Consider the following 14038-nt stretch of genomic DNA (forward strand, 5'->3'; position numbering starts at 1 on the left):
CTCCCTTTTTTTTCAATCATCTAGGGCCTTTTTTTGTTTTTTTTTTTGAAGTTGGTCGACTTCTCTGGTGTACAGGTGACGATCTTGAGTGAAAGTGACCGTTGACCAACCGGGACCCAAGAGGCTCTTTCACTGAGATTCGCTTCACCCACCTACCACAAGAAATCCCTTTTGGCTGTCTGATGTTGTATGGAAGGCCCAACCTCTTCGACTCGCCTATTGGTTGCATAGTACGCGAGGTATATACAATTTTTTTTTTTTTTTTTTTTTTTTTTTTTTTTATTTTTTTTTTTTTTTTTTTTTTTTTTTTTTTTTTGATTTCTTTTGACTATAGACTAGCACGACCACATGTTATTATTCTTTCGGCGCTGCTGCAGAACCGCCTCAACAAACCGAGACGGTGTGGGTCAGTCGGCCAGGTGTGTATCCTCCCTCCACCCACTTCTCTTTTCTTTTTTTTCTTTCCTCCTCCTTCTCCTACCCTCCTCATATACATCCACTCTCGCTTTTGCGGCCAGCTAAAGGTTCAGTGTGCCATGGGCTGCCATTGAGACGACAAGTCTCTTACTTGTTTGCTCCCACATTTTGCTCGCACGCTCCGACATTGACGGGCATCCCGAACTTTTAACAAACAATTTGTGTTTTTTTCCTCCATTCAAAACAAACAACAACAACAACAAAAACAATATCTTCCGCTGTTCGTTCTGATTCATCATCAACTCTACCTGAACGTTTTTTTTTGGGTTTTTTTCAAAAAAAAAAATTTCATATCGTTCGTCGGGAAAGAATCTGCAAGTCTTCCCGCCACACGCATCCGCACAGGTCAGCCATGGCGTCGCCAGCCTTACTCCGGCACAGGTAAAAAAAATTCATTTATTCAAATTTTCAATGATTGCGGTACCCGTATCTTTTTTTTTTTTTTTTTTTTTGTTCGTTCAACACATTCGAAGAAGAAGAAAAAAAAAATTCCTCTGGCTGTGAGAGCTGGTTGGAAAACGGTGAAAGTGAGAGTTTCATAGCGAGAGAACCTTCTCCTATCGCTAGGAGGGACGATTTAGGTTCCTCTCACTTATTATGCTGTCCTGCTGGTTATAGCCTGCGTTACAGTATAATATGTGTGTGTGTGTCCATAATTTGTTTTCTCTCTTTCTTCTTTCAAAAAAAAAAAAAAATTCTCCTTTCTCCCGTCTCTGTTTTTTTGTTTTTTTTTTGGCCCAGAACAGACAGCACGAACTGGTTTCCTCTGTCCTCTAGGTGTAACAGTTCCCTACCGTTACGATCATCCGAAAGGGAAAAGAAATTCAAAAGAAAAGGTCGTTTTTTTTTTCTTTTTGATTTTCTCTTTCGTTTATTTCCTCTCCCTTTTTTTTTTCTGACTAAATTTGAAGATTCAAAGAGAAAGAAAAAAAAATGGCCAATAACAACAACCAGTCGTAGGTAGTCAGAAGCCATCGAATGCTCCCGTTCCTGCTTTCCCTTTTTAAATCTCTCCTCTCTCTTGCGCATTCTCGAACGTCCGTTGGGGGCTATTTAGCATATCATTTTCACACTCGTCGGCAGTAAAATAACGGCAGTTTTATTATTTTTTTTTTTTTTTTAATGTTAGATTCGTTGGCCTAAATTTCCGCTTATTATTTTTCATTTCCTTCCTCGCATTTTTTTTTTTTTTTTTTCGGACGACAGGGAAATGGAAGTCGGAGAAAGTTGCAATTCGATTAGGCGAAACAGTTGTGCAAAACTAATAGAAAAGGAGATGGAAATTTTGCGTCTCCTCCGCATTCTTTTTCATCTCTTTTTTTGGGGGGTGTAACCGGCGAGAAATCAAGAATCTTTTAAAAAGAAAAACCGGTAAATAGCGTCAAAGATATGCAAACCAGTTAACCAATTCGATGTCGCCTAGTCACGTCCTATTAAAACAAGAAACGTAGCCACAGGTTGTTTTGTTTTTTTTTTTTTGTGAAAAAATCCCGATGTTTTAACTCAATCTGAAAACAGCTTCGTTGTCGGGCGCCTCATACATGTTAGTCCATGTAATTAGTGACGGTGGGTGTACCTTGAGAACCTGTTAACAGTTAACTAATCATCCGGAACTGATTGCACGGACGCTTGATGATTCCCGTTCTTTGCGCTGTTCGTTGCCAAGGGTCCAACTCTTTTCTATTCATCCCGAAAAAAAAAAAAAAAAAAAACGAGGCATTTTTCCATGTGTCAAAAAGAGAAGATGACAATCCGAGATGAAACGTGACTTGTGGCTCTTTGTGTTCCAGGGGGGTCATGCAGTCAAGATTTTTTCCTTTGACAAAAGGGAGGGAGGGAATGATTTGAATGTCATGACTTTTTTTTTTTTTTTTTTTTGCCGACGACAATCCACAACAAGAGGCCCGTGATTGTCTTGTGTCTTACACGACATTTGACACACAAAGGTATGAAGAGAGAGAGAGAGAGAAAGAAACGAGGATGGAAAACCGGCTCGTTCTGGCCCATGTGGCAAAGAAGAAAAAAAAAAAAAAAAAAAAAAAGTCAAATTTGAATGCACCGCAACGACATTTGTCGTTCGTTCGTTCGTTCGTTCGTTAGCCAACGCTTTCTCCTACCATTCTCCTTTATGGAACTGTTAGCGTCCCGTTCTCTTTCTTTCTTGCCAGCCACCGAAATGCGCACTCTTTTACTGTTCGTCAGGCCGCCCTATTTTGGCTACTATCCACTTGCCTGTTTGTTTGTTGTTTTTTTTTCTCTAGTTTTCTCTCTGATTTGGTTTTTCACTATCGTCAGGTCCGCGACCTGCTGATCGTTATGATACACGTGATTCGAACAGGCAAACGGAGAAATCTTTTTTTTTTTTTTTTTTTTTTTTTTATTTCTTTTTTCAGTTCAATTGAATTTTTCTTTTTGTTAACAGACGAGGAAGAAGACCCCCCTTAAGAAAGAGATAAAAGAAAAAAAAAATACGGAGGGGGGGGGGGAAAGGATGAAGAGAAAAAAGTCAATAGGGAGGAAACGTTTTCCAGGTCAAACACGAGGGGGCCCGTCTAAAACGAATTCGAGAATAGAAAGAAAAAAAGATTAAAAATAGAAAAAAAAAAAAAAAAAAAAAGATAGGGGGGGGGGGGGACATGAAGATAAGAAAGAAAACGTGAAGAAAGAGGAGAATCCTTGCGTATCTGTTACGTAAGGATCGAGTTTAGTGTGTTAACGTTTAACTTGTTTCTCTGGGAAGGGGGAGAGAAGAAGAAAGGATTCGTGAGCCCAGGCAGAAAGGACAACTTAACATTTTCGAATGAAAAGATTTTTTTTTTTTTTTTTTTTTTTTCAAGGAAAAAGAATTAAGTTTTTTTATTTAGAATTGGATGTTTGGTATAGACGTGTCCAGCTTATAGATTTTTATTTCGCCACTAATGAAATTTTAAAAATGGATCCCCGTCGACACATTTTCATTCTCCTTAGACAGGGTATTTTTTTGTTGTTGAACATATTGAAAATCTTTTCAGTTCCTCCCCCCCCCCATCTCGCTCACGTTCACGCTCGTTAGAATAAGTGTCGTGTCACGCCGTATCCGTGACGCAAGAACGCGATGCGAGTTTTTTATTATCATTTTTTTTTTTTTTTATTTTCTTGTCTACCCAAACTCCTTTTCATGTCTATACGTCCGATCCGGCAAGGCATTTCCTTCTCTTTGATTTCTTTTTTTTTTTTTTTTTTTCTTCCCGATTGTGGTACGAAAGGTAACCCAATGCCCGAAATTCAAAGAGGTCAGAGATCTCGCATAGAGTTAAGACCCCCCCCCCCCCCATTCCCGGATACGCACCTCGCAATCTGCTCCGGAATTATTTTATTATTATTATTATTTTGTTTGTTTGTTTTTTTTTGGGGGGGGGGTTCAAATTTTAGCGCTTATGGGATAAGCGGAGAAAGAGCGAGAGAGAGAGTTTGAAAGAATATGCGTGTATGTGTAGCTTTGACGATTTTAGAAAGTTGGTAGAGTTTGTTAGCTTTTTTTTCCTCTGGATGTTTCAGAGAGAGAGAGAGAAAAGAAAAAGAAAAAAAAAAAAATCTGATTTTATTTGTAATGTTTTCCTTGTTTAAGCAAACGAATGTTGATGGCTTCTGGTGGCCGCCTTGCCGTTTCTAAAAGAAAGAAAACATTAGCGTTCCAATAGGTGAACGCGTAACTTTCGCGAATGTTAACCACCGCGAAAAATCCGCACAGTTTCAATTGATTCACCCGTGTTTAACAGACACCCTCTATATTGTGTACAGTGAAATGAACTTTCTTTTCCTTTTTTTTTTTTTTTTTTTTTCAATATCAATGCCGAATTTTGTTTCGTGAAAAAAAAAAAAAGGGTCGACGTGAAGACGTGAGTGTGTCGTGAAACACGATATCCCATCAGCACGTGAGTCATTTGGCGTGCCTCTTTGATTCGGTTTGGATTCGCCAGTGACACGCACAATTGGCTCGTCTTCGTGAACGGCCAATCCCGTACATTTTCCATTGCGTGAAAAAAAAAAAAAAACTGGAACTGGACTGAATGGAAGTGAAGACGGGCCGTGGGGTTTTTTCATCCTCGCTAGAAATCGTCAGCAGACGGAATAAAGACGCCCAGCTTTCCCAATACGCTCAACAAGTTTCTCGTTCTTCTTTTTTTTTTTTTTGTCCGTTTCGTTTTGCGAGACGGACGCCCTTGGGTTTCAATCGTAACGGAGCGCGCCAAAATTGCGTGCGTGGAATTTTCCCTTCCTTTTTTTTTTGTTTTTTTTTTTTGCCTCCCGTTTTCACGATCGCTCCTTTCCGTTAGTTTCTGACGGACGGCTGTACAATAGGCAAAGCGAGTTCTTGGCCAGCTCTCACTTTCCCTTTCTTATGGCTCGTCAACAGCTTCATGATGAAACGAACAGCGTGTGATACTCCCGCCACATTTGAATATGCAAAAAATGATCAAATAACAACTGTAATTATATAACTGACATATTTCATTTTTTGTTTGTTTGTTTTTTACCTACTTTCTTTAGGTTGGCCACTGCAGCGCTATTGTCGCTAGTTCTGCTAGCCGTTTTGTTCCCGTCCGTGCGATCCATCGAGATCGTGGACAGCGACGTTGCCGCAACACAGCAACACCAGTTCTCGTCGGCTTCGATTTTCGTGCCATCGATCCTGCCACTCAACGCGCCTGCGGCAACGTCCGACAACCGCACGTCGGCCCAGCTGCCACTGACCAACGAACAAGTGCGCTGGGCCGTCGATTTAGCCGTTTCCCGCTTGGCCGGCACTGAAATTTCACGTGAGTTTGGGATTTATTTATTGACTTCAATAATTGTTTTCGTATTACATAGGGGGATTGAATGAAATGGAAGGGTAAGGCAATCAAACGAACTAAAGGAAAACCTGGAACGTTTCAAAAATGTTTTTCATTTCCATATTGTTGCGTCCGTTTTTAGACGGAAACAACGAACCACAAAACAAATTGCCATTAGTTAAAAAAAACCACAAAGAAATTCTTTACGCAACCCAAGTAAAGAAGGAGGAATCCCATCTAACTTTAAAAAAAAAGAAAAAAAAAAGGGGCGGGGAATTTAAATCGTTGTAATGGTTTCGTTCCAGGCCACCTCCAGACCTCAACTAACCCATTACGACTATGTCTTATAAATGCAATGCTAAGTTATTTTACTTGGCACACATTCGACAACCGGAAAAAAAAAAAAGATATGTTCTTCTGTCTTAACCGTTCCGTCTTTTTTTTTTTTTTTTTTTTTTTTTTTTTTTTGGAACGGAGAGGAGAACTTTCGCTCTCTCTCCATGTGTCACCTCTCTCTCTCTCTCTCTCTCACTCTGCCCGGCTAAAACAAAAATAAGAAGAAAGATAAAAACAAAAGAAACTCGTTTTGTGTGTATAGCACTCTCGCTGCAACGGATGGATTGATGCCAATCTTTTTACGGTTTTCTGTGTTGTTGTTTTTTGTTAGGTAGATTTCGGTTTGAGTGGGGGGGGGGAGGAGGGATCGTATTCTTTTCCATCGCATTTTCTGCTTGAGACATGCTCGTTGTATATGTTGATGGATTGTCGCAGGCTCAATGGGGACGGGTATTGTCACGTTGAAAAGAGAGAGAGAGAAGACAAGCCCAAAATGCAAAAAAAAAAAAAAGAATTGGTCTCTTTTTATTTATTTGCTTTCTTGTGGCTCAGCTTCTATGGATAGTCCGGATGTGGGCCACCACGTATCACGGCCCTCTTGTTATTCGCTTTCACTTTCTGTTTCGATGTGGTTTTGTATTTATTTATTTATTTATTTATTTATTCCCTTGTTGCAATGAAATGGAAACTGCCAATGGGCGTTCTGTTTGAGTTATCAATCTCGTTACGCTTTGATCAATTGGCGATGATTTTTGTTTGTTTTTTTTTGTTTCTCACGAGAACCCAAAGTAAATCGAAGCGGTCAGATGAAGCGTCAGTTTGACCTGATTATGTTTTTATATACGACCAAAACTTTCGATGTCGTAAAAAGTACCCGGCAAGTTTAAAGATGCGCGTCCAGTCGGTCAAGGCCGATTTCTTATGCAAAATTTTTTTTTTTTTTTTTTTTATTTGATTGGTTTTTCGCTTTTTGTTTTACAAGATACCCGACAGGTCTTTTTTTTTTTTTTTTAGCCAGACAGCTCAACGTTTCGTCTGCTGATGAAATATTTATTCTTGTTGTGTCATCCTATTTCGATTGCACGCGCTCCGATATTGGCCAATTCTTGTTACGTCATTGTCTGGCGGCGATAAGAACGAAAGAAAGACAAATTCAAGGGGGGAAATTGATTCAAATCATTTTATATGTCTGGCTTTTGTTCTTGAAAGGAATGGCACGTCAGCTTTTCTATTTTATCCCGTTCTTTCTTTTACCCCTTTTTCACGCCGTCGTTGTTCTGTTTGGCGGTCTCCAGTGACATGCCGGACCTGTTTTTCACGGTCGATTGATAATTTGAAATGTAGCGTGGCCACTTTTATTTTATCTTTTAGTTTTATTTTGGTTTTTTTATCTCATTCGTTTTATTTTCATTCATTGGCTCAACAGGTGTATTCAGCGGAAAGCTGGCCCAGTTTGTCAGCCCAGTCGTCCGCGACAAGGCCGCCGCGGCGCTGGTCGCCGAAGAAGTCACTCGCATTCTAGCGCAGAGGTAATTACAATTAATAATGTCTCTATCGTTTTTTAGTTTAATTATTATTATTCCCCTTTCAAATGAGGATATCTGATGTTGCGATTTATTTGAGACGCAATCGGGCAACGTAGCCTTTGTTTCTTGTCTGCTTGGCCTTCCCTTTATTTATTTGTCCCCTTTCAAATTGAAATATATATTGCATGCGACCATTACAAAGTCGATCGAGTGTGTTATTTACGATAATGGAACCAAACATTATTTCCTCTTGCTGACGCGGCATGAAAAGCAACTTTTGCTTGTCGAGTTGCAACGGTAAAACGCCACAATGTTACAAGAATGATGGCCAAGACAGCAATTTGTTTGCCAAGTGAAAGTCCCGTTTGCTTGTTTACATTATTTTCTTTATTGTAGTGACCCGATTCTTCCACGTTCTGCAACTGCCAACTTTTCATTAACGTTTTCTTTTTTTTTTTTTTTTTTTTTGTTAAAGTTGGTCGGTGAATTCGTCCGACATCCGTAATCGTCTGGGTCGGACACAACTCACTGGAACACGTCTGGCTGATTCCTGCCCAGAGAAAAAGCAACACATCTGCCAGCCCCAAAAGTTTCGTCACGCGAGTTCACTATGCAACAACGTGCAGAACCCCACTTGGGGCACTGCAGAAACTAGTTATGGAAGACTCCAGGCAGCATCATACAGTGATGGTACGAACAACAGAAACAAAAACAAAAATGCAGGGTCGTTAAAATTGTTTCTTCCCAAAATGATTTGATCACAGGCGTTAGTCAAATAAGGTTAGCTGCTTCTGGCAAACCCCTCCCGAGTCCAGTTAAAATCGCAGAGACTATCCACACCCCAAAGAAAGTCGGCAATGGCTACCTCACCACCTTGTCTGGCGTCTGGGCTGAGTTTGTCCAAAATGACATCTCACATCCCGTCTCTTTTTCGGGTACGTACTCTCCCTTTGCCGAGCCTTTTATATCATCATTTGACCATCTGTTCTTCATTTTAGATCTGGGTATGGAAGGACAATGCTGTACGGGAACCGAGTCGAATTTCGCCACTTGCATGTCTACTCACGAAGGAGATAAATGCACGTCGTATTCTCGCACGATAAGCGTACTTAATAACAGATGCGAACTAGGTACTTAAATGTGCATAATTAAAATGCTAGCTGCACCCACAATCAAATGTCTATGCCTTTCCCAGGTGCTAGAGAACAAATGAACGCAGCCACTGCTTTTTTGGACGCATCGACTATCTACGGAAGCAATGAGGACGTTTCCAATCAGCTGCGAACCTTCGAAGGTGGATTTTTGAGAACGAGTTTTGGAGATTTGTTGCCCGTCGACCACAGTTGCGATATCTTTAGCAACAATAGCACCAATTGCGTCGAATCGGGCGATGTGAGAGTGAATGAAAGTCCGGCTTTGACGGTCCTTCACACGCTCTTTGTCCGCCAACACAACCGTCTGGTCGCCAAACTGGCTCAGGTCAACAACATGTGGGACGACGAAACCCTGTTCCAAGAAGCCAGACGTCTGGTGACTGCTCAGATCCAACACGTGACTTATCGCGAATTTCTTCCGGCTGTGCTGGGCGAGAATTTGGCCGAGAACCTGCAACTAACGCCCCAAACCGCTGGCCACTTCCTCGGCTATGACATCGACGCCTATCCAGGCGCTCTGGAAGCCGCCGCTTCGACCGCTCTCTCTTTCTCGCTGGCCATGCTGCCGGCAAAGTTTGAAACCTTTACCATGGTAGGTGGCAGTTGAAATTAATTACCGCAAGGCAGCAGACTAATGATGAAATCTCGCCGCTGATGTTTCATTACAGACAGGAGACAAGACAGGTGAAATGGCCACCAACGCCACCGGCCACCTCAACGCCCAGCAGACTGAAGAACTTCTTTACGGCTTGGTGAGCACCTTATCTCGACGCGTGAGCCTTCACATCGTCAAGGACGCCAGACGCTCCACTCTCCCAACTAGCAACGCAATCGACAAAGTTGTCGAGATCCTGATGAGAGGTCGCGATCACGGCCTGCCCGGCTACTCAGCTTGGCGTCAATATTGTGGCCTGTCCCCCGTTAAGAATTTCAGTGACTTGAGTGACATTGTTTCATCGTCCAATATCGTCCTCTTGTCCAGCGTCTACAGTAGCGTCGAAGATATCGATCTATTCACTGGTGGCCTCGCTGAGACCCCGCTTAAAGGCGCAGTTGTCGGCCCGACCATCGGCTGCATATTGGCCCATCAGTTTTCATTGCTCAGGAAATCTGATCGCTTTTGGTATGAAAATGATGTGCCCCCTTCGTCTTTCTCTCGAGGTAAACATTTTTTTTTTTTTTTTTTTTTTTTTAATTTCCTGCCACAAAATCTAATTAATTCTACCTTTTGGATTAACAGAGCAACTACAGGAAATCCGAAAAACAAACCTGGCCGGCATTATCTGTCAGAACTTTGAAATGATCAAATCAATGTCGCCGAAAGTTTTCCACGAGAGAGATAACTTTTTGTGAGTCTTCAGATTCACGAGACTTTCAAACTTTTATTGATTATTTGTTGTATTTATTTGAATAGGAATTCACCGATCCCCTGTGATCTGATAGCCGACATAGAGCTGAGTCCGTGGGCCAGCGATTCACCGGCTATGCAAGTACCAGAAGATTTGCTCCGCCAGTCAATCCAACGTGCTATGGTGGATTTTGCTCGACGTCGAGAGAACGAACGATTGCTCTTCGAAACCAGTAAGTTAGACAAACCTATTTATCGATTCATACTTGACGAATCAGCGTTGATTCAATCAGATAAAGGAGCTGATCCTAAATCTCCACTGGGCATCGCTTCCGCTTTCAACCGACCCAATGCCGCCGCCATCTTCATGTCAAACACTTCGCTTTTGCTGGAATACGCCTCCGAAGAGTTCATCAACCACCTGGAACAGTAATAACACGTCACTTTAGAAACCTCCGCTCTTTTTCGATGTATTAATCATTTTTTGAAAATCGTGTTACAGGCCCAAGTTCGGCCGCGTCAAGAGACAGCTGAACGGATTGCTGGGCAATTTATTTGGACGGCTGACTCGTCCATTGTCTCAAGGACTCAACAATGTGGACGTGACGCGTTTCGTCCAGCCGGCTTCGGCACCCAACGTCTGTCGAAACAATGAAGAAACGCTACCGTGCGATAACACGTCACCTTTCCGCAAATTCGGCGGCTGGTGCAATAATCTCCGCAACCCAACATTCGGCAAGACGCTGACACCGTTCAACAGGCTCCTGGCCGCCGGCTATGATGATGGTATTGCCCGGCCGCGATGGCGATCGGTCACTAACCAACCGCTTCCATCGCCTCGTCTCATTTCGGTCGTCGTTCATCAGGACGTCAGCAACATGCATCGCCGCTATACGATGATGCTCACCTATTTCGGCCAATTCCTCGATCACGACGTGTCTTTGACGCCCATTTCACGCGGCTTCCAAGATGCCATCTTGAACTGTCGTGACTGCGATTCGCCAACCAACGTCCATCCTGAATGCTGGCCCATTCCCATCCCTAGCAACGATCCTTTCTTCCCTAAAGTCAACTTGCAAACTGGACGTCCCGTCTGCATGTCTTTCACTCGATCCCTGCCCGGCCAGCAACGTCTTGGAGCCCGAGAACAAATCGACATGAATTCCGCCTACCTCGACCTCTCTCACGTCTACGGACAGACTCCCTGCGAATCGCAACGACTCCGGGCCTTCACTGGCGGCCGGATGAACGTGACCCTCTCGCCCTTCCGTGGCAAAGATTTATTGCCTCAAACGAGTCGTCTAGCAGAATGCCAATCAGCTTCCGGCTTGTGTTTCGATGCTGGTGATTCGCGGTCCACCGAGAATCCAGGTTTGAGTGTCCTCCACACTGTCATGATGCGCGAACACAACCGGATCGCTGGGCAGCTCCAAGCACTCAACCGCCAATGGGATGACGAGCGACTTTACATGACCAGCCGCAAAATAGTCGGTGCCATCTGGGAGCACGTCGTTTACAACGAATACCTTCCGCGAGTACTCGGCTGGAACGCCATTAATCTCTACGGCCTCAATCTCCTCACTGAAGGCTACTACGAAGGATACGATCCTAATTGCAACGCTGGCATTTTCAATGAATTCTCCACTGCGGCTTACCGTTTCGGTCATTCGCTCGTCCGTCCATTCTTCCCCCGTGTCGACGCTTCGTTCCAGGTAAAGCCCATTTATCGCACGTAATCAGCAACATTCTTAGGACGAAACAAACACAAAGTTGATTGGCTCATTTATCGCTGAATAATTGACAGTCTTCCATTATTCAACTGAAAGAAAATGAACGCTCTATGCGATTTGCCAAACAAGAGGCAAAAGAAGAAAAACTTTCGAACTTTTCTTTTGAATTAGAGAGTGGCTAGAAATTTGTAAGTTGTTTTCGGGAAGGGCGTTTTGACCAGTCAGCTTCTCGTCATGGAGTTAGTTTTTAATTATCTGAAAATTTTCGCTTCTCATTTGGACGCCAGAATATCGTAAACATGTCTCGAAAATGGCGATCCTTTTAACGAACGGTTTCGAAAGCTCCAACATCGTTAAATGAATTTGAATTAATCATTCAACATAGAAATGAGTTTGGATTAATCTTTGAATTTCTCTCTTCTCGCCAATTTTTTAGGAGAAAACGCCGATCCTTTTACGCGCCGGTTTCTTCAACTCTGAAATGCTCATGGAAGTTCAGGCCATCGACGAGTTGGCTCGAGGCCTTATCGTCTCTCCAATGGAAAACTTGGATCAGTTCGTGACTGGAGAGATAACCAACCATCTTTTCGAGACCAAGACCGTGCCTTTCTCTGGATTCGATCTGGCCGCTCTCAACATCCAGCGCGGTCGCGATCACGGATTGAGACCGTACAACGAATACCGCGCCGCTTGCAACTTGAAACGAGCTTCTACTTTTGAAGATCTTGGCCGTGAAATGACCGCACAAGTTATCGAGCGTCTCAAGCAAGTCTACGCTTCCGTAGACGATATTGATTTGTGGACTGGTGGTTTGGTTGAAACTCCGCTCCAGGGAGGTTTGGTCGGACCTACTTTTGCCTGTGTCATCGGCAATCAATTCCGCAGTCTTAGGTAAAAAAGAGATAATGGAAATGGTGCCAAGGTTGTGAGAGTTTAATGTGTTACGTTTTTCTTTTGACACGTTTACTGCAGACGATGCGATCGTTTCTGGTACGAAAATGGCAATCAAGCCGGACGCTTCACCGAGGCTCAATTGGCTGAGATTCGTAAAGTGGCATTGGCCCGTCTCCTGTGCGAGAATTCCGACACAATCGGCGAAGTGACGCGCTCCGTCTTTGACCTGCCGCATAATTTCCTCAACCCGCGCGTGCCTTGCCGCTCCTTGCCACCGCTGGACATAACCCCATGGCGTGAGCAGGAAAGCGCCAACTGCGTCGTTTTAGGCAAGACCATCGCCCTGGGAGCCTCGTCACTTGTATCTCCCTGCACGTCTTGTACCTGCACAGCTGAAGGAGTAAGTTTATTAGGGATTTTTTTATTTACCTTAAATCATTTAGAAAGTAAATTCTGATACTAATCTGTTGGCGTTGATTTCGTTTGGAACAGCCGCAATGTCAATCTCTGCGAGTCAATTGCCAGCAGCTGCTCACCGACGTGGGCCGTGATGCCATTTTGGCCGACAGTGTCTGCCGCGTCCAATGTGCCTTCCTCGTCAATCCGGCGCCGGCCGGGCCAGCGCCCGCACCGCCCGCCCCTGCGCCACCACGACCCCCTCAACAGCCACCGCCGCCACGTCAACCGCAGCGCGGCGCTCGTTTACTGCCCAATTTGTTGAACCTCTTTGGTTGATTTCTGCCATTTCTTCGCCTTCACCTTCTCCCTCTCAAATTCTCTCCATTCAATTCTAGAATTCACATATATATAATAGAACAGTATAATATTTTTGGATGATTTAAATTGTATTCCAGAACAATGAGTCGTAGTGGCCAATTGCCCGGCCAGTCGAGACGTTTTCGCATATCGGATGTTGTATTGTGTCCATTTTGCAGTTGTTTTTGTAATCAGCAAGGCAGTCGTATTTGGAACAAAAAGAAAAAGAAACAAAAAATGAATCGACTATGCGGTTTGAACGATATGAAATGTACAATTGTGTCGATCAAAACTCGTGGAATAGCAATCCCTCTCTCCCGTTTCGGTATGTGTAATTGTCTCCGTCTTGAGACAAAAAAAAAAAGAAATTACGTTGAGGTGGGCCGTGAACGCGCTGAACTTTGTGATAATCAGGTTTTTTCTCTTAAATGTGACGCGTTTTTTCCTTATATATTTTTTTTTTGTTTCATCCTTTCGTGCTAAGTTTTCTTTTTCGTCCGCCTTTTTTTTTCACACTATGTTCTTAATTTTTTTTTTTTTGTCACATCATTTCCAGACGCTGGCGGTCACGTGAGTGTTTTCGTACGTGATGGCTGTATATTTTTTTTATTACTGAGCTGATTAGATTACGGCAAATACATGAAATTGCAAAGAATTATAAAAAAAGTTTTCTTCATCAAGTCAACCGTTTTTGAAATACCTCGAATATTAGTGCTGCATCGCATTAGTGCTGGACCGGACTAGCGCGCCAGTACGCTCCAGCGCAAATACCGTGGGAATTTTGCCCCCAAAACCTGCAAAAATTGACACTTACTGGAATTGGTTGAATATTACAGAGTATACACAAAATTGAATGGAGATTCCGGGAAAATTGTTCTTTTTTCCATCAAGTCAATCGTTTTTAAATACGCCAAAAATTCGCTTCTCGCTTTGTACTAGCACGCCAGTACGTTACAGCGATAATACAAGTATTCCATCTATTTCAAAAATAGATCCGTTTTAA

The 14038-nt window shown here is 43.0% G+C and overlaps 1 protein-coding gene across 1 annotated transcript; it reads left to right on the top strand.

Annotated features, from left to right (window-relative positions):
- Window positions 1-516: 516 nt before the first annotated feature.
- Window positions 517-13690, top strand: LOC130688638 (uncharacterized). The gene is made up of 15 exons (XM_057511640.2): window positions 517-858; window positions 5008-5276; window positions 7054-7156; window positions 7629-7843; window positions 7918-8088; window positions 8152-8283; window positions 8349-8899; window positions 8976-9468; window positions 9548-9656; window positions 9722-9888; window positions 9949-10084; window positions 10158-11367; window positions 11822-12276; window positions 12358-12679; window positions 12772-13690. Exons 1-15 carry the CDS (start codon window positions 830-832, stop codon window positions 13012-13014), a joined length of 4605 nt encoding a protein of 1534 aa, XP_057367623.1. The 5' UTR covers window positions 517-829; the 3' UTR covers window positions 13015-13690.
- Window positions 13691-14038: the final 348 nt, after the last annotated feature.

The sequence above is a fragment of the Daphnia carinata genome, chromosome 9, assembly GCF_022539665.2.
Source record: "Daphnia carinata strain CSIRO-1 chromosome 9, CSIRO_AGI_Dcar_HiC_V3, whole genome shotgun sequence".
Classification (NCBI taxonomy): domain Eukaryota; kingdom Metazoa; phylum Arthropoda; class Branchiopoda; order Diplostraca; family Daphniidae; genus Daphnia; species Daphnia carinata.